This window comes from Lacerta agilis, chromosome 4, assembly GCF_009819535.1.
Source record: "Lacerta agilis isolate rLacAgi1 chromosome 4, rLacAgi1.pri, whole genome shotgun sequence".
NCBI classification, from domain to species: Eukaryota; Metazoa; Chordata; class Lepidosauria; order Squamata; family Lacertidae; genus Lacerta; species Lacerta agilis.
Window position 1 is genome coordinate 55,989,747 of NC_046315.1, and position 22,209 is coordinate 56,011,955.

At 42.0% G+C, this 22,209-nt stretch overlaps 1 protein-coding gene across 6 annotated transcripts; it reads right to left on the minus strand.

Annotated features, from left to right (window-relative positions):
- Positions 1-1,419: 1,419 nt before the first annotated feature.
- Positions 1,420-21,884, minus strand: DDX3X (DEAD-box helicase 3 X-linked). Of its 6 annotated transcripts, none has more exons than XM_033147151.1 (19): positions 21,504-21,884; positions 19,758-19,815; positions 18,693-18,743; positions 15,752-15,811; positions 11,965-12,096; positions 10,877-11,003; positions 9,948-10,115; positions 9,764-9,863; positions 9,009-9,144; positions 8,406-8,491; positions 7,642-7,740; positions 7,174-7,334; positions 6,931-7,075; positions 6,489-6,633; positions 6,044-6,225; positions 5,822-5,939; positions 5,217-5,373; positions 4,097-4,242; positions 1,420-3,939 (listed from the first exon to the last, which is right to left on the minus strand). In XM_033147151.1, the coding sequence occupies exons 1-19, from the start codon at positions 21,546-21,548 to the stop codon at positions 3,851-3,853; spliced, it is 2,205 nt and encodes a 734-aa protein (XP_033003042.1). In that variant the 5' UTR covers positions 21,549-21,884; the 3' UTR covers positions 1,420-3,850. The 6 variants fall into 6 exon arrangements, with proteins under 6 accessions (XP_033003042.1, XP_033003040.1, XP_033003044.1 ...); XM_033147149.1 differs by having other exon boundaries at positions 6,444-6,633; XM_033147153.1 differs by lacking the exon at positions 15,752-15,811 and having other exon boundaries at positions 21,504-21,880.
- Positions 21,885-22,209: the final 325 nt, after the last annotated feature.

The following is a 22,209-nucleotide window of genomic DNA, read 5'->3' on the forward strand; positions in this document are numbered from 1 at the left end:
GAGGTGTCAAGAAGGGATATAGTCAAAAATATATGGAGGGCACCAGGTTGACAGTGTACTAGAGCCACCAGCCCTATCCCCAAACATTTTAGTTACCGAGGGGGTGGGTTGAGTTAATTCAGGTAATTTTTAACTCAATGCATCATTTGTATGAGAAAAATACTTCTTTAATGGCTTCCTGGCAGACTTGTCTTCCCAGGCTTTTATCACAGGTCTTAAATTTGTTCCTTCTTCCATTGTTGTATTGTGCAATTACATTGTAAACTGCTCTCCTCAATTTTATACTGCCAAGAACAGTAAATCAAACTAAACTTTGATTAAGATTGTGAAGATCACATTTCAATTACAGAGCTTTTTAAAGCTTGTCACCCCTATAATCTCCAACCATTCTCAATTTGCCTGAGCTGATGTTTTCAAACTGACTTTTGGAAGATTGTGCTTTGCAGTCACTTACTCCAGCAGCAATTTCAGGGGTTAAGTACCTGCCTGTACCAGGTGTGGACACAACTTTATTTCGGCATTTTATTCCACCTTCAAGTAGTTTAATGCTGGTTGAGTTGTGTGAATGCTAGTTTCAGATGCTTTGTTTAAACAGAAATCTGTTCCACATTTATTAAGTAGCACCGCCCTATTCCATCAAGATACTCTCCTTGTTGGAGGAGTCATTTTAAAGATGGAAAATTGTATTTTAATGATTTAATCATAAACATTTAAATGCCTATGAATTGAAAAGGGCACTTGAGCTGATTGAAACCATTTACTCCTTTTCACACCATTAAATTACTACAGTGGTACCTCTGGTTACGTACTTAATTCGTTCTGGAGGTCTGTTCTTAACCTGAAGCACCACTTTAGCTAACGGGACCTCCCGCTGCACCACCAGAGCACAATTTCTGTTCTCATCCTGAAGCAAAGTTCTTAACCTGAAGCGTTATTTCTGGGTTAGCGGAGTATGTAACCCGAGGTACCACTGTATATGGAAATATATTGGTGTGTATTCTGACTATGAAAGAGTGAAGGTGTCAAAAATCTGAATGGCATGCAAGATCATTCTGCAAGGGGCTAAATCCACATACCACTGGTCAGTTGTTTGGGAGGAAAGGGTTTTAGGGCAAAACTTACTATCTGATCAAGCAGACATTTTCTGTGGGAGGGAGGAAGACCCACCACTTGAACAACACCCCCACATTTAAGAAAACATGAGCCAAAACAGGCCGCTAGCTCTGGGGGACCAAGCTGAACAGCTACAAGGGGCTGTTCCATACAATGACCTTTCCTAGCTAAATGTGTAAACTGCTTCTATTAGAAACTTGCATCTGTGGCATTTAATCTGGGGTGTCTCATTGCAATCAATAATGATTAACAATCAAAAAGGAGAAGCACATTTTGTCACCAAGAAAAAGTCCAAACATCATAAAGTGCATTTCAACTTTTTATTTTATTAAAATTGAGAGCAATGCACAGCACATGCAGTGCTAGCATCTAAACTAATACAATAAGCAATTACTAAACCTACAGTGACTTGAAGTTCAAATCTTTACATTCAGCAAGTTTAAATCCGTTCATTGCATATGATTAAACCCAGTCTTTGCATATGATTGAATCCTTATCTGAACTGAATAATATTGCTGGCTGTAAAACTTGCTAAAATGCTATTGCTGAATGTACAAGTCACTGATTATGCCAATACAACAAAGATAACCACATGTTTTGAGGATTGCAATGTGCCAGACATTCACTGAAAAAAAAACCACACAACTAAACAAAAACTCACGCAACAAACATCTGAGAATCTGGACACTTCACGTCAGTGTTTTGAAGTGTTTCATTAATATCTTAAGACAAGTGTATCAAAACCTTGGCATGTTTAATTTTAAAGTTGCCAATTTTTGTTTTACTATCAGAAAGTTACGGCTACATTGCCAATGCCGGGTCTGCTTAATTTGACTTAAGAGTTTAATATGACTTAAACATTAAAAGCTCACACTACCCCGAAATATATAATTTCACGCATACGGTGACATTCAACATTCAAGTGCCAGTGTTTTTGTACTGTCTTTTGGTCAAGTTTCTTTAAACTTTCAAAGAATCACTTTTAGGCTTACAAAAATAAATATTTGTCAAAAATGTTCAATAAATATTACACAAAACTAGCAGCAAAAAGTATCTAGAAATCTGTCGTGTGCAAAGTTTTCTTCCCAACCATTATTCCCATGGTCCCAGTTTTAGAATCTAGTTCCTCCTCCTTAGACAAGCTGCGTTCAGTCTCCCAAGAGACAAAATAAGATTGGAAGTTAAGGACACGCACACAAGACATATAAAATTCTCTGAATGTGCAATAAAAGAAGTATTTTGTAAAAAGTTATGGGCAAAATGTACAAGGGCCTAAATCTAGACTAATTGAAATAGCACCATAACAAATGACCTCAAATACTGTCAAGTGCACCTACTTAAAGTTTAGAACAAGGCACAATACACTTGAAAAGATCTATTGCACTTTAGGAGATTTTGCTGTTGTCCTATGCCACTTAGACTAAGAGTTGGTAACAGCTCTGGCCGCAGAAGATAGCTCAGAGAAACTAAGTGGCAGAGGCATTTTACTGTTGGAAATACTTATCTTTGGCCAGATTCAGCATAACAGACTAAATACAATGGAAACCTATGCAACTAAAACTGACTAAAACTGCACTTGATAGCAGAATTGAAACCTTGTGCAGTTATGTACATTCCAACCTTTGTGATCTCAGAATTTGTTACTCTTCTGGAGCCATTTTACAAGTCTACAGTAAGCCAGTTAACACTTCAACGCAGCTTGAACAGAGTAATGTGAATCTGCATTAAAATAAAGCCTGCTGCATAATTCTTCCTGTTCATTCCCCCTTGACCAAAAAACATCAACACTAGCATGCGTTAAGACCAAAAAAATCAGTCAGGCCCTTAAAAGGTGGACCCATCACTGTTGTGGTCAGCCATTCTACCATTTCAATTTTAATATGGCAGGCAATTTTGAAAAGTCTAAGTAGATGAATTCTCCTAAAAACTATTTCAAGTTCAGACCTTTAAACATTCCCTGTAATGTTCCGCCTCCATTTGGCTAGCTCACATTAATAATCTGCCTACTAAACACTGGAATTGCTGTGTTTACTTGCATTAACTTTAAAACAGTGCTTGTATGCATGTATCCATACATCACTTCATTATCATCATGACTGGAATGGCTTATTAAAGACTATCAGGTTCTAAGTACCTATCCAGGATAGAGTGAGCAAATCAACTTTAACTTAGTACAGTTTTGCCACATTAGAAACTAATTCCATTGATATGCTTCAAGATGTTTTATTTTTTCAAATCTGAGTATCAAAGCCCTAATGCAGGCCACCGCACAAGTTTTTTTTGTAGTATAAAGTGGATGAATCAATGATTCCTGTAAGTTGTATCACACCTGCGTGCCAAGGTTTGATTTTTTTTAAAGCCCAAGTAGAGTAATTTTGTCAAGACAATTGATAATCTTGGGCATTACTGAGCCAACAGGACATCAAAATAAAAAGTTGTCTAAAGTTAAAGGCACAGTACATTAACAAATGATCCTCAGTCACAAAATTATAAATACAGTCTGGGAGTAGGGGGGTGGAGGAGTTAATCTCAACTACAATGGAGTCTTTAAACCTTCAAAGTAGGGCTTCTGTTCCTTTCCTTCTTCTTGTGACCTTGAGCTCCCTTAAAAAAAATTCAGTGGAGAATCACAGCTGGTAATGTACTGCGAGTTCTTGAAGCTACACAAGGTATAGTCTGGCTAAGTTACATGTGGTTTCCATATTAGCTTGTTTGGTAAGAATCTGCAGCAAGCAGATCAGTTGCCCCACCAATCTACCCCCTGAGAGTTATAGTTTCCTCCATATCCATCACTGTTATAGAAGCCGCCATAGCCACCACCTCCACCTATAAAGACAAAAAGGCATGAAGAGTTTATGACCAAGTGAATTTACCTTTACAATATATATATATATTTACAGTTTAGCAGAAGCCCAGAGTTAAGATTTCCCCACCACCTTCCCTCATTCCAACAGCCCAAGGCACACTATGAAACGAAACTCACCTCCAAATCCTCTGCTGCCTCCATGGCCACCGCCACCACTGCCACCGCTGCGCGCACTACTTGTGCGGCTGCTGCCAAAGCTACTACTGCTGCTGGTGCTGCTACTTGTTCGATAATCTCGGGCACCAAATCCTCCACTGAAACGGCTAGAGGAAAGAACAGAGACAAGTCGCGATTAGAAGACGATTCCTTAAGTATACCATTTAATACATTTCCTAATTAAAAGTGCCCTTCGTGTTGCTACATCAGGAAATTCAGTTCATTGAACCTCTTTGCTATTTCTTCAACAATTGCCAGTCCCTTGGCTAAAATGATGTACTATACTAATTTTTAGTGTTATGTATTTCATTTTCAATAAAAGATCGTATTTCGGGGGGGGGGGGACAAGCAAAACAATGCTGGCCCCAATCCATTTCAGAGCCAATATCTGAAGAAATGCCCACTTCCCCATAAACCAGCCTAAATGCCTCTGGCAGCCCCTGCCTTCAGAGGCTGGAAGAGAAGCAGCCAAATAAAGGGCCTTCACAGCTGTGGCTCCCAATCAGTATAAAGCAGAATTGTGTATTGCAAGGTAAAAGGGAGTCTCATAAAAAGACCCAAGCAAACAAATCTGTTAAATCCGCCTTGCTGCTTCAAAGTAATATTTTATATATGTTCGAGTTACAAGCTACCCTGAGAGCTCAAGAAATTGAAGGACAACAATTTTTCACCCAAGATCACCGCTGCTGATTAATAATAAAAAAATAACTATTTTGATGGTGATTATTAATTATGGAATCTTAAGATTTGTGTTACATCAGGCACCTTCTGCTGAGTAGGCTTATTATATGGTCCATACTCCACTAAAATATCATTTCCCCAGGGCCACTGAGGACAGCAGTTTCAATTTTTTATCATGCTGCTCCATGTATCCTCTTTAAAAGCAACCTCTCCCAGGCTAGTACTTCTCATCCTGAAGACATAGGAAGTTGCAATACCTTGTCTTCCACTGAAGGACCAAAGGGAGGAATACAGAAGTAAAATATTATATATATGGAAGTCAGGTATTTTGCTTTGAGGTTGGGTATCATTCGAGCTCATCTACATGACATCTAACTGCTTGGGGATTAACTCAACTTACCCTTTTGATCGCCCACGACTGCTTCCACCCTTGTGAATCTGCTCATATGCCATATTTTCTAGCCAAGACGGTACTTCCTGTTTAGCTTCAACAAGTAGATCTAGCAAGTCTTTTGTGATATTTATGTTCCTCTCATTGAAGAATGATGTGGCAAGACCTAAAGAGACACAGCATATTAAGGCAAGGTAAGGAAGCTGTATGTTCAAAATACCAAGGCCACGGGTAGGACATATTCCTGAGTGCTCTCCAATGACACAAACTTTTAGTTACAGCTGTAGCTGAACTGAACTGTAAGGCAGCATTCAAGAAATTTTGCACACAGGCATACAATGACATCTGCCCTTTCCCACGTCGAGGTAAAGCCATCTGCCGTGTGCTTTGCAGGAATGGGAATATTTCATGTGAATCTTTCACAACATGCCTGTTAACCAGAGATCTTCTGCACAAATACCAGTTCTAATCTACTCAGTCTGTGTTACCAACTTTTTCATACTCAAAGCATGCTGATGGGAGTTTAGTGACATTAAAAGTCCACATAGTATGCAAACACTAATGCTTACACCACTGTGGAAGTTTTATCAAGGTGTGGATGAAGAGTCTCTTACCAAGATTCCCGACACGGCCTGTACGGCCAATGCGATGCACGTATTCTTCTATGTCACTTGGCAAATCAAAGTTTATAACGTGTTTTACATTTGAGATATCCAATCCTCTTGCTGCTACCTAATGAAGATAAGAGCCAGCCATCAGCTCCCCATAAGGTGAAACTGCAGTGTAAAGAGCCAATACAAAGACACAAGCATTTTCTTAACAGAGTCTATACTTACTGCAGTGGCAACCAAGATGGGACTTCTGCCTGAACGGAACTGGTGCAATGCCTCTTCCCTGTCTCGCTGAGAGCGATCACCATGAATGCTTGTGCAAGCATAGCCTTCGTGGTAGAGGAAATCCTCCAGAGAATCAGCCCCCTTTTTAGTCTCCACAAACACCAGAGTCAAGGAATCTTTTCCTATGTAAGCGAAGCATCTCATTAGCAAAACAATGCCAAATCTATTGTTATAGCACCACCAAGTGGTGCAAACTAGTATTATGACTGCAACCATAAAAAATAACAACTTTACTAGTCAAGCTAGCTGCATGCAGATTAAAGAAAAATATTCAAATATAGGAGAAAACAAGGAGGAAAAGTCTGAAGCTTTTCCTCCACCTAACATAGATTCTCATTACCTGAGCCATTAGAGTTGTGTTGGATTTCTCCCAAACAGTCTTTACCTGTGGCATTTAGGAGGTCAAGCAGAAATGACCGTTTGTCTGACTCTTCCACCCACACTACTTTCTGTGTGATGTTCTCAGATGTAGAGCCAACTCTGCCAACAGCCAGAAAGATATATTCCTCCAAGAAGTCACGAGCAAGCATCTTCAAAAGAGAGAACTCTACTCAGTATGGGAGACACCCAAATAATGAATCCACCCCCATTACTTACCTATAGCTATAAGCTTCCATGGACGCATACAAACAAGGTTTCTCACCATATTTTTATACTAGAAAAAAAGTATTCAAGGGGGGAATACTTAAAACAGAACTCTTACTGTTCTCTACCTATGGTTAGCTGCCTACAACAGCAGATGCTTGCTGGTTTGAGTGTCACCACTTCTATAGTATGCTGACTCTCACTGGAAATGGGACATTTAACTACTTTGCAAAACAGAATACCTGAATTTCCTTTGGAAAAGTAGCACTGAACATCATAGTCTGACGGACACCTTTGGGTGGCATAGTGTCTTGCTCAACAATACGACGGATTTGAGGTTCAAACCCCATGTCAAGCATACGATCAGCTTCATCCAGTACCAAGTATCTGGAAGGTATTAAAAGACCACATTAGGATTTCCAAGACTCCATGTTAATGTGCTGCTGTCAAAATGCTAAAATTATTAAAATATTGTTTTCACATACTTGCAAAAGTCCAGTCCAATCTTTCCTCTCTCCATCATATCTACAAGACGACCTGGAGTTGCTACAAGTAAATGGCAACCACGTTCTAAGTCACGTATCTGTTGACCAATGTCGGCCCCACCATACACGACACAAGGACGAACTTTGGAGCGATATGCAAACTATGGGGAAAAAAATTAGTTTTAGAATCCAAGACTAGAGATATAAAGTTCCTAGGAGCGCATACCACAGGGCTGGCTAATCTACAGGCTTCATTTGCCCTGGGATTTTTGCAGATTCCCTCCCCCCAAAAGTTTTTTTTTGGGGGGGGGGAATCAGTGACCACTCCTGCTGGGATTCTGTGATACATGAAATATTTTTAACCACCCATCCAATTTTCTTTCAAAAGTTACTCCCGTATTGTTGACCATAGGTCAATGTGGCTGTCAGCCCCCGCACCCCAAATTAGCCACCCCGATTAATACTTACTTTTCTGGCTTCTTCATATATCTGCACTGCCAGCTCTCTTGTGGGAGCCAAAACTAGTGAGATGGGGTATTGCTTACGCCGTCCATACCTTCCGTTTTCCTGCAAGATTAAGTCCTCATTACCAGCTGGAAAATAAGCTGCTAGTAAGTTATTTCTCAACACAATCTGCTACCCAAGTGTTTAAACCTTTACTCTGCTCTTCCCATAAATATTTTTTAAGGTTGTGGTCCAATCCTACAGTGTTCATGACTGCACCCATGCAGGAGGACCCCAAGCTGTGTCAGTAAATATTAGGATCACAGCCATTCTAGAAAAGTGACTGTCATCAGAATCAAGATGCTGGCTACATCCTGATGTATAAACTTATTTGATGGCAGTGTCTTAAAATCAATTCACCTTCTGTTATGGTGGAACCTGTTCTGGATGGGGTTCATTCCCCCTGAAAGAGATGCACTGTCAGAGTACTTCTGGATCCATTACTGTCACGGGAGGCACAAGTGGCCTCAGTGGACCAGTGCCTCCAACAGGTTAGGCAGTACCCAACAATTCCTTATTTATTCTGGCATTTGATTCTTATATGCTATAATGGTACCCTAGCCTGCTTTAATATTTATCTTTAATGGGGCGCAAAAGAACAATGAATAAATATAATAATGGATATATTTGTATTCAAGCTCTTCATTTTTCAGCAATGTAACAGAGATGCCAATGGGCACAGTGCTAAGTACTGTATTGTTTGTTTAAACCAGATATAATGAACTTGCCTTCATGGCTCTAAGGGCATCACCTGGGCCATCTGTATATATCTGACTCAATATGGGCAGAAGAAATGCAGCAGTTTTTCCAGACCCTAAAAGAAAAGACATTTCATTTTGAAAGCAATGCAAAAACATTTTCATTCCATAAATCCCACCCAAATGTTATGCTCCATCCATCCATCCTGTACTCATTTCAAGTTAATCTGAAACTGGCATTAAATTTAGGGTGGTATTTTAAATCCTAATACAGTGGATGCTTGGGTTGCGAACATGTTCCATGCGGGAGGCACGTTCGCAACCCACAGCGCCGCATCTGCGTGGGTTGCGATTCAGCGCTTCTGAGCATGCGCCAAAACCCAGAAGTAACCCATTCTGCTACTTCTGGGTTCGGCTCAAGTATGCAACCCGAAAACACGCAACCTGAAGCATCTGTAACCCGAGGTATGACTTATATGTCTTACCAAATTAGCGGTGTCCATGTTGTGCTAGCGTTAACTGCCAGTAAGGGAATGGGCTATCCCTCACTATTTGGATCCAAGAACCCTCAATTAACACCCCAAAATTTCTCAATTACAACACTGCAGTAACACATAGCAAACACAAACTTGCCTGTCTGGGCACAAGCCATCAAGTCTCTCTTGTCTTTGATGATAGGGATAGCATATTTCTGCACCGGAGTAGGCCGAGTGTAGCGGGTGAGTTCAATGTTCCCCATAATGATTTCTCCCATGTCAACATCGCTGAACTGCAACAGAGTTCAAGTTAAAACAAAATTTAAAAAATCCTTCCAGTAGCACCTTAGAGACCAACTAAGTTTGTTCTTGGTATGAGCTTTTGTGTGCATGCACACTTCTTCAGATAAGTTATTAAACAACCTGGTAAAAGCCCAAAAAGCCACTCGTAAGAGGGGAAGGCAGAGGATGGGCAGAGAATTGCTCCTTGTTTTCCAGCATCTTGCTAAAAGGCTGGATACCAACAAGTCTTGCAGTGGGCTAAAGCAGATGGAAGAAACTTCCAATCTTCCTCACCAGCCCATTTGATTCTTACACAGGATGGGATGTCCCCTTCCTTTCTTGGTAACCCTTTTGTTTATGCTGAATACAAAGGCAGCAAAGCATCTTTCTCAAAGCCTAACATAAAAATATAGTGTGCTAATGGAGGCAAGGAGTTGTGTTCCTCCTGCATGCAATTCCATGTTGCCTATGGCAATCACATAGATTATTAAAGACAAAGACTTTTTAAGTGTTCTTCCCTTTTAAGGACCATCAGATCCACAACACTAATTTAATTGTATAAAAGTAGTCCTTTAGTATTCTAGTGTAAGCAGCAAACTAGTTGCAGCATTAAACAAAGGAAATACTTACGCTCTCAATGTGTGGAGGACAGTTGTTGCCTGTTGCTTCAACCGGAATGTCATCATACTTCTCAAAATTAATGCCAGTATTCCCACCAGCAAACAGCTCCCTAGAAGATAAAACATTCAATGTACGATCACACAGCACTGAACACCTGACTTACAGAGCACCAGATCCCACTGCTAGTACTTACTGTTCCACACGTTCACTTGGGGCAAGTGGTTTGGACCAGTCATCTTCATCACTTTTATCAGACCAACGACTGTTTCCGCCACGATCAAATCTGCCAAAGGCACTTCTATCACCACCACGACTGCTAATGCCATCAAATTCACCGCCTCTTCCACCACGGTCATCAAACCTAGATCACATGAAATTACACTAAAACCAGTTTTCATGACAGTTTCTGTGGTGTGATATACTAAACACACTAATGAAGCTGCCTGGCTGCTAGGTAGCTACAAAGTATTTCATGATATAATTAAATAATAAATCAGTATAACCCCACAGCTACCCATTTTCCAAGATCTGACATCCCCTTGAGAAGGTTATATTACCCCAAATATTTCAACTGTCTCACATATATGAAGCATGTGGACAGAATACCAATGAAATTTGAAGTGGCACACCTGCCAGGTACAGGCATTTAACTGTTCAATTGTATTTTAATCCACGTTGGGAATTGGCTCTCACAACAAAATTCTGCCTCATCCCCTGAACACACCAGCCTCCTGGTCCTTCAACAAACAGGGAGAAAGCTTACTGAAAGAGCTCTTTCTAAGCCCAGATGTATGCCACAACTGCACAGTTGCTCTGAATTGTAGTTTCCCTGTCTTTCTGCTGAGGCATATGTGCTAATGCTAAAAAGGCACAAGGACGTCTATTGTGTGGATGTAAATTTTAGAAGTCCTACATCAAGAAATTGGTGGAAATGAGAGTGGCCCCAATATACCTAAAAATTAACGTGCTGCAGTCAATGCAAGCCTAAGAGCTACAAAGCAGGCTTTCAACACAAAAGTACATGTCTTAACCTCACTCAGTTCTCCCCTATTTCTACAGATTACTGAATGTTTTACAGTGGTGGCATTCACATTTTTAATGGGAAAAGAGCTACATTCTTACCTTCCTCTTGAACCATTACCACGCTCAGCAAAAAAGCTTGATTTTCCTGATCCACGGTCACTCCTTGCACCAAAGCTACTGTATGCAGCATCCCTGTCTCTGCCAGCATTCCACCCACCATCAAATCCTAGGAATAATAAAATCACCAATGAAATCACTGATTGTGTAGATGCTTGCTGTACAAAATCCCTCAAACCATTACCATGAAAATGTTTGCGTAATTAGCAGCCCGTCTTAAGAGAAATTCCCATATTTTATTGCACATTTTAAATCAAGGAGTCACTGAAATCGGGTGTTTTACTGCCAATATTGCAAGATGGCAGAGATTAAAAAGCTGGTCCAGGATGATCATGTAGTAAATTATATTGAAGAGGCAGCAGCCGACGATTCTCTCGAGCTGCAGCAAACCCCAAAAGCAAAGCCTAGAAATGTCCATTAGGACCCTGCATACTTTTGTGCCCATGGCATTGTAGTAGAGTATGGCCATTAGGCAACCTTTCATGAACCACTTCCAAAAATTACGGTATGTCATTATCTTATTCTAGTTAGAATTAAGTTGTCTCAAGAAAAAAATTGCAACCTGGGCTGAAAATGAGACCGTCCCAGAGTCCATCAATGTGTCCACAGGTACACTGAAGCCAAGAGGATGAAATAGAAAGCAGTGAAAAGACCTGGAGACTGATGGTATTTCCTGACAGGCAAAATCTGGAGTAGGTGGTAACTGGTATAACGAGGCCACTCAGTGAGAAGCTTCACTGTTCTTGAGATATTCGTATGACTGTAGGATTTGGATAACTATAAAACTCCAGAATTCTATGATATTATCCTATAGCTGTAACTATAATTAAGGCTCCGGGATCCAAATTCAAATAATTCAAGTACTAATTTTGTAGCTTCCCAGCTGAGGGCAAAACAGCTCTGCAAATGGTACTTGATAAACAAAGCCTCCAACTTCCCTAAGAAGTCTCAACCTATGCTACTATACCCTGATCTAAGCTCTTTAGACGGAAGCTGTCTTTATTGCCAAGAGCAGCAGTGGACACTCAAAGGTTTTGCTGGATGAAAGGTGCCAGGTCTCCCTCGCCCACCTCTGTCATCACGTCCAGATCCTCCTCTGGATCCAAACACACCACGATCACGATCGTAGCCATTCATCCGGCTGTCACGATCATATCCATTCATATAGCCATTACCTCCACGAGAGTCCCAGCTGGGGGAATCTTTGGCAGAGAATAAAAAGTTACAAAATTAAAGGGTAAAATGCGCTAGCAAGTCTTTGCAAGCTCCACAGCATCAGTGCGACTTTTGCTGCCAGAAATTTACATAAAAGGCTCATTTCTGGGGAAAGCAGAGTGGAGTTGGGCCTAAATTCTTGATTAGAGATGCAAGCCTCACCTGACCAGGGTGCTGCATTGTGAGCTGCTTTACAAAGCTGCAAACCAGGTTTTATAGAAAGTTGTGTAATTAGTTGAGCCAAGAGGTTTAAAAAAAAACAACTAATGGTGATTTGTATGTGTATTAGTTTTGTGCATCAATACTTGCTGCCATGCTGAAAACAGAAGCATGTCCCAAAGAAAGCTAGCCAAACCGACTGAAGCAAGATTCAAGATCCTGTGCTAAGCTTGGCAAAATACATTTTATTATTCATTCAACTATGAATGGAATGACAGACCAGTCCAAATCCAGTTTCCTAGTAAGAGCAATTTATTGAAAAAAAGATTGCAGTATCAAGTTCATGAAATAATGTTTGAGTCTAAGGCAGTTTAGTGATGCAAATGAACCTTGGTGAGCCTTGGGCTCAAACACTTTCCTTGACATGGCAACAAGGAGTTCTGAAGGATTCAACTTATATTTGTGCTTGACCACAACTTGTTATGCCTGGGGTGGCCACTGTAACTTTGGAAGACTTCTCTGGCCGAGCGGCATCAATGGTTATCCCTGCCCCCAAAAGCTACAGTTGGAAAGAGGACGTTGGAATGTTCTTTTCCACTTCCTATTTCAGCTCTGTATGCTCTTAAGACTCAGATCGCCACCTTCACAGCTGAACAGAATGGAAATCATCTGAGATAGGAAGCAAAGAGAACCAATCTAGGAGGCCAGGAGAAAAGGGGATTGCAGACTATGCACAGGAGCACACACACCTTAGTTTCAGTAAGCATGGCAGAAGTCCCCCCCCCCAAAAAAAATCGCAAGCACCAAATAGCAGAACCCATCTGTCTCCATTGACAGAACAGATTTTTTTCTGATTTTTTTTTTTTTACAAATCACAGGTCCAGTTCTCTTCATGATACAAAACAGTGGATCTAAGACACAGGTCCTTATGGAACTTATGTTTAACAAGTGAGCTCCTCAAAACCATCAAATAAATTAAGGTCACCTATGTGTACACAGTTGTGTTCCATAATTTTGTTGACATCCTATGTAAAAATGAATATTCATTAGTATTTGTGCCGTTGATATGTTTGTGATACTGACAAGCACCAGATCTGCATTTTTTTTACTGTGCAGTCTTGCACTGCAATCTTTATTCTCATGGTCATTTTTTGGGTATCTATATATTTCTACTGGAGCCAATGTTTACTCAAATCATCTTGAAAAATCAAAAAAAAGTGTGAGCTTTGTCTGCAGGGGGAAATGGAGATGAGAAAGAAGCAACCAGAGGTGGCAACGCCCACAGCACTCTCATCGTGCCAAATGTGCCCATTAGCCCAAAAAGATTGATATCACTGCTAGATGTCCAAACTGACAAACTGGTAAATATTAACTACAGATCAGTTTGCAACAAACAAAGTTGAAACCAGAACCAACATTAACAGGCTTGTCAATTTGGACATAAACTGCACTTAACAGAAAAGAAGTCTTAACTCCTGTTGATGGCTGCACACCAAAGGAAGCACGAGAAGGAAGTGTATGAGTCCAAGGCTTGCTTGCATCACACTTAACTGTGATTTAGCATGATATCCAAACTATCTATCCCACTGTTACCTCATGGGGTTGTACTGATTCTTCAATTCCTAGATGATGCTAACTGCAGACACTACTGAAGCCCTAGTAAGAATATTGTTCACTACAAGGTTTCTGTTTCAATATCCTTTCACTGACACATGTTTGGTACTTCCAAGCTGCTCACTGAATATTTTTGTCAGACTAGCAGAGCAATCCAAACTCTGTCCAAGCAGCTGCAGGGTTTAGCAGAGCCACTGCCACATCCACAGCATTGTAACTCACACTGGTCAGGTTGGAAGGCAAGAGGGGAGCTGTTGTAGCAATCAGGGCCAATGCCACCAATTGACAACAGTGGGGCCAGCTCAGGATCCAGCAGATCCCAGGCTAGTTCAATTATTCTGATCCCTCCCCAGCTGGGAGCTTTTTATGAGCTGCTGGAGTGAAGCTTGCTAGCAGTACTCCTACCAGCGAATACTTCCAGCGGGCAAATGGGGAATCTGCACCTCCAGAACAGATTGGACTGGACTCACTGGAAGGAGCACCCCACCAGCACAGTACATTAGGGAGTTGGACAACACCCTAACATTTATACTATCTGAAATTAACAATTTACATGTATTTCAGTTTTTTTTAAGAACAAGCTATTCTAAATATTTCAAATACTTATCCAACCTATAAGCAACCAAAATGCAAAAGAACTGAAAAAGCAATATGACATCTGTTGGAAGAATGGTTTTCAAAGATGTAGTACATAAGTGTAAACGTATAGAAGTTCTGTGAACCTGCATAGAGAATAAGTTTGTCTAAGCACTTAGGGGAGAAGTTCATAGATTTTTGAATTGGGAAATTCTGTAAATAGGATTAAGCACACAACCCCTCCATTAGTTAAGGAAAATAAATTATGAGTATTTAAGTTCAGCGTGTATTGTGTATTTCCTTCCATATTTAAAAAGATTTTATTAGGTGTCAAATTCTATATCCAAATAGCATGGTTATCTATTAATGGCTACTAGTCACAGTAGCTATTCACTGCCTCCAAGTATCAAGAGAAGTCTCTGAAACACTAGAACTGTTGCACTAAGCTTCTGTTTGTTGGCTTCGCGCAGGCATTAGGTTGGCCAGTGTGAGAGCAGGATGCTGGACTAGATAGGCATTTGCTCCGATCCAGGGCTCTTCTTACATTCTAACTCATGCTAGACAGCACTGCACACTTTTCAGCTTCAACATGTAACTAAATAAACTGTGGGGCATGGTAACTTGCTAGAAAATTAGCACTAACAAGGCTTGGGTAACTTTCAAGTGTCTTGTGGGCCAGCTATTTTTATGTCATGTTTAATAAATCAGAAGATCCAAAAAATGGAATTCCAGCACTTGCCAGACCTGAGTATTAGGATTGTTACAGATTTAAATTTTATAAAATGCAGAATTGGAAACCTTGCCTTGCCTTTTTCAGTCTATCCATTAGAAGTGACAAAAGCTTGCTGAGGTACCAAGTGCAACTGAAGTTGTAGTTTCCTTAATGTGTAGTTTTCCTTAAACACAGTAAGCCAGTAGAGTAAGCCCGCAACTTATGCAGAATTTACGTTCCAGGGATTGCATCTAAAGCCAAATTCAAAACACATTGGGTTCAATAGCGGCTGGGATTGCCAAACAATTTTTTTTCTTGAATCCCGCTCCCTTTTTATTTTTTGCCACACATGTAAAGCTGAATGCGTACTAGCTAACTGTGTGTAAGTTGTGGGTTTACTGTGTTCAAATTAATCCTTAAAAAGTTAAAGTTGCAGGCAAAGGAAACATGCCTGACAATGAGCGTAAAGGAACAAATGCTCACACTGTTAGTCGACTGCAAGTTATGACTATGCAATATGCTTAAAGGCATGCTCTCAAATGACAAATTTTTAAGGCCACTCCATCCTGACACCAACTTACAGCTTCTTGGTGGCATCGAATTGGAACAGTAGTTTGCCGCATAGTTATAGGCATTACCTGCTGCAAAAGAGCCATAAAACTCCCAGCATTATAAACCACTCCAGTTCAAATGCACAAAAAACTCAACATAACGGTACAGTAGAATTTATTCAACCCGTAAGATATTTTACTCAAGCAACATAAAAATATTCGTGTGAAGAGGTCAACTTTCCAGACTTCCACATTTACAGTCGCTCACCTTTGGCGATGAGAGGGAAGGGGAACAAGAGCACTCTTTTGCCTCCTGGTGGCCAGGATGGGGGAACCCCGTCCTGCTGCCAAAGTACATGTACAGAGGACTTAGGAATGGCAGGAGCCAGCCTCTCACCAGGCCAAGACACCCTGAGAAGCCAAGATAAACTCTCAACAGCTCCAAACAGTCCAACACAAGGAGACCTTTCCCTCAAGATTCAACAGGTATTGTGCTACGTCACACTCAAGAATTTATACAGCTGCTTTTAAGGGTTGTGTCCTAGTCCTAATCATAGTAGACCCACTGAAAGAAACAAACATGGCTAACTTAGGTCCATTAATTTCTATGGATCTACTGAGGAACTCAGAATGAACCACATGTGTATGAGAGTGAATAAGCTTTCCCCGGGAAAGGTTCATCCTATCCGCTTGTGTTGGGTAGTCCTTGGAAGCAGCAGGAATCACTCTTCGATGTTTCTAAGCAAGTCCTTGTGAGGCAACAACTTCCAAATGGGCATGGGCGCCTATATCAGTCTGTTGCAAAAATAAATGAACTTGTGACATACTTGACCGATTGTGATAAGAGCTTCTGTGGATTTATGATACAACTCTATTGGTCTTTACAGTAGCCATACCCACACAAGGAGAGAAGGGGTGAATAAGGAAAACTACAAATGGCTGCATATCAATGCCAGCCAATATTTATTTGTTAGCCTCAATACAACTGAGTTTTCTTGCAAAGAGCTGTTATTTTCTAATAAAATCAGAATCTGTGAATTTGAACAACCTTCATCTAATGCCCCTTGTTCTGCCACTATTGAGCAACGAAGTGGGCAGAGTCAAGTTGTCCTGACAATAAGCACACTATACCTAAACTTTCCTATCTAGTAGTTAGAATACATGCAAAAGTATTATCTGAACATTGTTTCCCTGCTCCCAAATTCAGTAGCACTTCCAGACCCGTTTGCTGAACAGTGCAGAGTTCATGGTTCAATAAAGGACACAATATTCAATCTGTAGATATTTAACGTAGGCTTGGAAACCTGCAGCCCAGAAGATGCTGGACTCCCAACTCCTATCCCCTGCAGCCAAGCATGGCCATGGCCAGAGTTGTAGACCAGTCAATATATGGAAGGCCATAGGTTCTCCACACCTATTTTTAAAGACTTCTGGCAGCAAAGTGGGGAAAGACCTCTATTAACTTTGAGAGCTACTTACCAACAAACCGATTTACAGTCAACACTCCCCAGTGAGCTCATAAAAATATTGAAGTTCACAGTAAATTAGTTTCTGGCTTTTACCCATGAAGCCGATTTAAGCTAAAATACTGAAAGATCACAATTGCAAGTAAAAAGTATTCTAGAGAACTCTTGGTGTCCCCCCTGCCAGTCCACAAGCAAGGTAATTTTTGCAGAGGCATCTGAGGCAAGACAAGATATCACAGGTTGGGAGAGGGATGAGACCTGATGGTCTCCACCACTTCAATCCTATTTGAATTAAGCCACATGGAGTGAAACACTGTAACTTACTCCCAGGTAAATGAGTATTGGATTGCAGCCCAAATTTAGTTGTTGATCAGACATTAATGCAGCATATTCCCCTACAGCATCAGAGGGTTGAATTTTTAGAGTACCATGATTCAATTTATCAGGAGATTAAGAGCTTAATCAACTAACAGCTTAAAGCTAAAGAATCCTTAGACAAAGCTCTGTGTTCAAACTTCCCCAGAAGCAGGCTTGATGGTTACTGGCTACACATAGGCTTTTTCAGGGCATGGTATAGCCACCAACTTATTAGAACCAATTGTACCAAACTATGAAAACAAAAATGTGTCAATAAGCCGACCGTTAAGGCTTCCATTAGTAGAATGCGGAGGATTCTGACTTGCGAGGTGGTGTGTTGTGCGATAAGCACACAGAGTGCAATCAGGCTGAGTGTTTGGGTGGGGGAGAGGCTCGTTTAATTTCATTGTACACGGATTGTACATTGACAATAAAGGTATTATTATCACTAGTACTCCATTAGCTCTACATCCCACCACATCCTTCCTAGATCTCCAGAGGGTTAGGGAAACTTCCACAGCAGATTTAGAGGGTATATAGGAACTGCTGAAAACGGCTTCCAGTATCAATCAGATGATGGTATGGATATACAGTCAACATTTATTTTACATTTTCATAATGTGTGTGGGCCACTCCCTTACAAATTCTTTATTAACACAGATTCTGATAATGGGGTAGATAGTTCAATACAGGAATCACTGCCCTGACTTAATGATTATCATAACTTTCAAAATAAGCAAACCATTCTCTTATTCTGCTTGGATGCAAGCACTACATTTATTTTACAACAGACTGCACTGTTACTTAAGTAGCTTTATTACTCAAGCCAAATATACAGCTCATCAATCAGCAGCTTACTGCCAGACTTGCCTAGCTAGACTACACTGAGCCCAAATCTTCCCCGAACCCACTGTAGAATGAGGGAATCTAATTTTTGCCACACACTTAATGAGGTGTTATCTTTAAATGTGCACTCTTAATACCTCTCCCCACCTCCAAAAGCCTAGGTATTCATATGTCCAACCCCTTGTACCAAATCTCCCTGAATCCGAGCACCCAACATTTTGGGGTTCTTGCAGTTCAATTCAGTTGTGAGCCTATTTTTTTTAACCCTGATGCTCCATATATTCAAGTACCAATGAACATACCCTGCTTTGAAGCTTCTCTATTCCGTAAGTGAGGAGGAATGTACCGGCCTTCTGAAAGTTGGAAAAAAAGTTTCTAATTAAAACTCTGTACAGCAAGGTCTGTTGCTCTTTTATTACCAAGATTATTAACACCTTATTGTTTATTGATTAAATTTAGTCATTTTTTGTTATAGCAACTCTATAAACTTACAATATTTTAAGCAAAAAACCAAACCAACATGCACATTAAGAAGTGTTTAAGTATTTCATGCTTAAGCATATAGTCTAAACATATAGCACCCCTTCCCAAGTATTTTCATTGTTAGAAATATGCGAACAACCAAAGGGTGGCAACACAAAAACGAGACTTTTGGGTGGTGGTTCCCCATTTGTGGAATACTCTCCCCTAGGGAGACCTAGAGATATTTAATAAAGGTCCCAAATGAACACTTTTCTTTTCAAAAGCAGGCATTTGGCTAATTAACATTCTATGGCTTTCCAAATGTGTTTGTGCGAAGTGGGTTATTAGTTTGTTTTATTTTCTAATGTATTTTGTATTCTCAGACGGTATACAAATTTAATAAATAATAGTAACAACATTAACTGGAATGTGCTGCTGCCTCACTATAGGAAATACATACAAATCCAGTTTTAGCAGACAAAACAATTTATGCATGCTTGAGTAACACAATCACTAAATGCCTTTTGTTGATACCATGCTCACACTATTGTGCACCAAAACAGTCAGGCAGGAACACAATGACTGTATGCAACTTGCACACCACTCCTTCAACTAGATTAGGTCTGCAGTTAATTAACTGATTAAGCAGGTACCCAATTTAAGGTTCTTAACATTCATTTTAAAGGCAAGTTTCTAAGCATGGTAATAATTTATGTATAAAAGATTTACGTAGAATACCAATGAGATTTAGTAGTCTACAATTATAGTACTTGCAGAATGCCATAGATCTGCTCTCTCAAGCATCAAAATCTGCAACGTTTTCTACTTTTGTACTGGACCAACATGCCTTCAAATATTCCCTACTAGCTGCAATAAGATGCTTTAATTCTGAATTGTATACTTACTGCTTGCTGTACCTCCTCCACTCTGATCGTCTGAGGAATTCAAGTCTAGACCAGCAAACTTTTTTAAAAAAGGAGAGAATAGTCATTCAACCTGATTAATTGAAAATACTTCAAGTAGTAAAAAATTTCTAGTCTTATCTCACAATGTTAAGTTAGCAGGCTCTCCCCTTAAAGACCAGAATAGCTCTGATATTGCTATTGAAAATTTAATGTAAATTTAAACCATACCTCCTTAAAACTTACTTTGGTTTTACTTAAAACATGTGACGTTATGGACAAAACCCTCAATTTAGTGCTGTCTTCCAATACGCTTAATATCTGCATTCAAAACCACAACCCAAATCCCTTTCCTCAAACATAACTACTTGTGCCAAATGCTTTTAAAAAATAAGATAATAGAACTTAAGCTTACACTGTATACCTTAACCTTCCTGTAGTTTTATTGAAGCTGTCAAGAAAAAAGGGCCTAGGCCTTAAGATTGTACAAGCAATATATACAACCAAGGTAAAAAAAATAAAACACCGCTGCTGAATATTTATGTATCATTATTTTATTTACGGGAGGGGGGGTTAATAAAATAAAATCAATTTATATCTAAGGATCCCCTTTTTCAACTTAAGATGGATGCACATCACCATCTCGCGCGGCCTTCAGACAGAGCCATAACCAGTTGTACAAGGCAGGCTCGCTCTGCCGGGTGGGCCTTCGGGGAACGCGCTCCCTTCTCCCCGCCCCACAAGCGGGCCTGGCGAAGACCGAGCGCCCCCCCCCCGCCGGTGTTTACGGTCGGAGCGACACAAGCGGCGGGTAATATTCCGCCGGCGGCGGTGCTTCGCTTTCACTGGCGGCCGCTAATCCGGCCGCGTCACGTGGCTCCTTCCCCGGCCGGCTTCATGACCTACTTCGGGAGCCGGCTCTAGCGCAGCGCCACCCCGCAACTAGCCCGCCCCGAACCGGGCAGAAGGAAGGTGCAACTTCATTTTAAACATGCTTCCCTTCCGAGAGCCCAAGACGAGCGAAAGAAGCGGCCTTATGCCTGCCCTTCCTCCCCCCACCTCGTGGGCCTCGAGGACAAAGGAGCAGGGGACGCGCGCGCGCGCGCGAGGTAGAGGGAGGGAGAGCGGGAGGAGCAGCAGCACCAGAGCCATTGTGGCTCCCACTCCCCTCCTCCTCCTCCTCCTCCCCTTCCCCAGACAGAGGAAGCCGCGCACGCGCCTCCACCGCCAAGCAGCCTCTCTTCCCTCCCCACCCTCGCTTCGTCACACGCACAATGGCCGCCGTTGTCCCCCACCCGCTGCAGTTCACGGCGGCCGCCGCTAGGGGGCCCGGCAGATGTAAGCAGTCGCCAGCGACGCACAAAGCCCCCACAGCAGGCCTCAAAGGGCCCGGCGGCGCTTCACCCGAGCTACTCTCCGCCGCGCCGCTCCCTTTACTTAATCGCGGGGGCTCCGCTCGCCTCACTCCGCTCCCTTTCCTAACAGAGGCTCGGGGCTTCACGGAGGCGCCAATGGGGCGAACCCCACAAAAGGAACTGCGTCACAGTTAAATGCGCCACCAGGAGAGCGGCGTGAGGAGGATGCGGGCGGGCGGAGGGGGGGGCGAGAATAAAAGGAGTATCGGGGCGAACTAGGATCGATTCAGTGAGTCCGGAGGACTCCCCAAAGCAGGCCGATGAGCGCCGGGGAGTGGGGGGGGGGGATACGCCTCGAACCTCCAGGCCCACTCGCCATCCCACCCCCGTTTACCTGCTGATCTAGACCGAGGGCATTTTCCACTGCCACATGACTCATAACGAGAGATCGTGTCGGGAGGTCCCGCTCCGCGTAGAGAAATTCGGATTCACTAGACGTAGAACTAGCCTCGGCCGCTATTACTGTCGCCGCTACTTCGCCTCGGAATCGCGTCTCTAACTGAAACCCCCCCAGTTCGGCCCGGGCCCTTATATATTCCTCCGCCCCCTCGCAGCCGCCGTGCTGACTTCAGCGCGCAAACCACGCCCCTTCTTCCTCCTCTCGATCCCCTCCCCCCACCTCTGCTTGCAGCAAAAGGTATCGCGGGGAGAACTCTCCGCTCCGCATAAAGAGGTGGGGGGAGGGCGAAGAAATCCCAAGGCTACCGCGAGAACTAGGGAGGCTGCGGACTCCTCCCGATTCAGGAGGATCTAGGTGTTATCGCGAGGTTTCCTCACACAATGTTTACAGCGCTGCTCGCGCGAGATCTCTCCCCCTCCCTCCCCACCCTGGTTTGCCTTCCCCTCCCTCCCGTTTCGTTTCGTAAAGACTAGTGAGTCACCCCCCCCCACTCCTCGTTTTGTTCGAGATCTCGCGAGATTTCTGTCCAAATGAAATAAGGGAACAGAGAGGGTCTCCCTACGTCACGTGGGCATTTCTGCTCGGTCCTGCCGCCATCTTAGGCTGTATGCGGCTGCTGAAGTGGCGCAGCCTTCGGGTG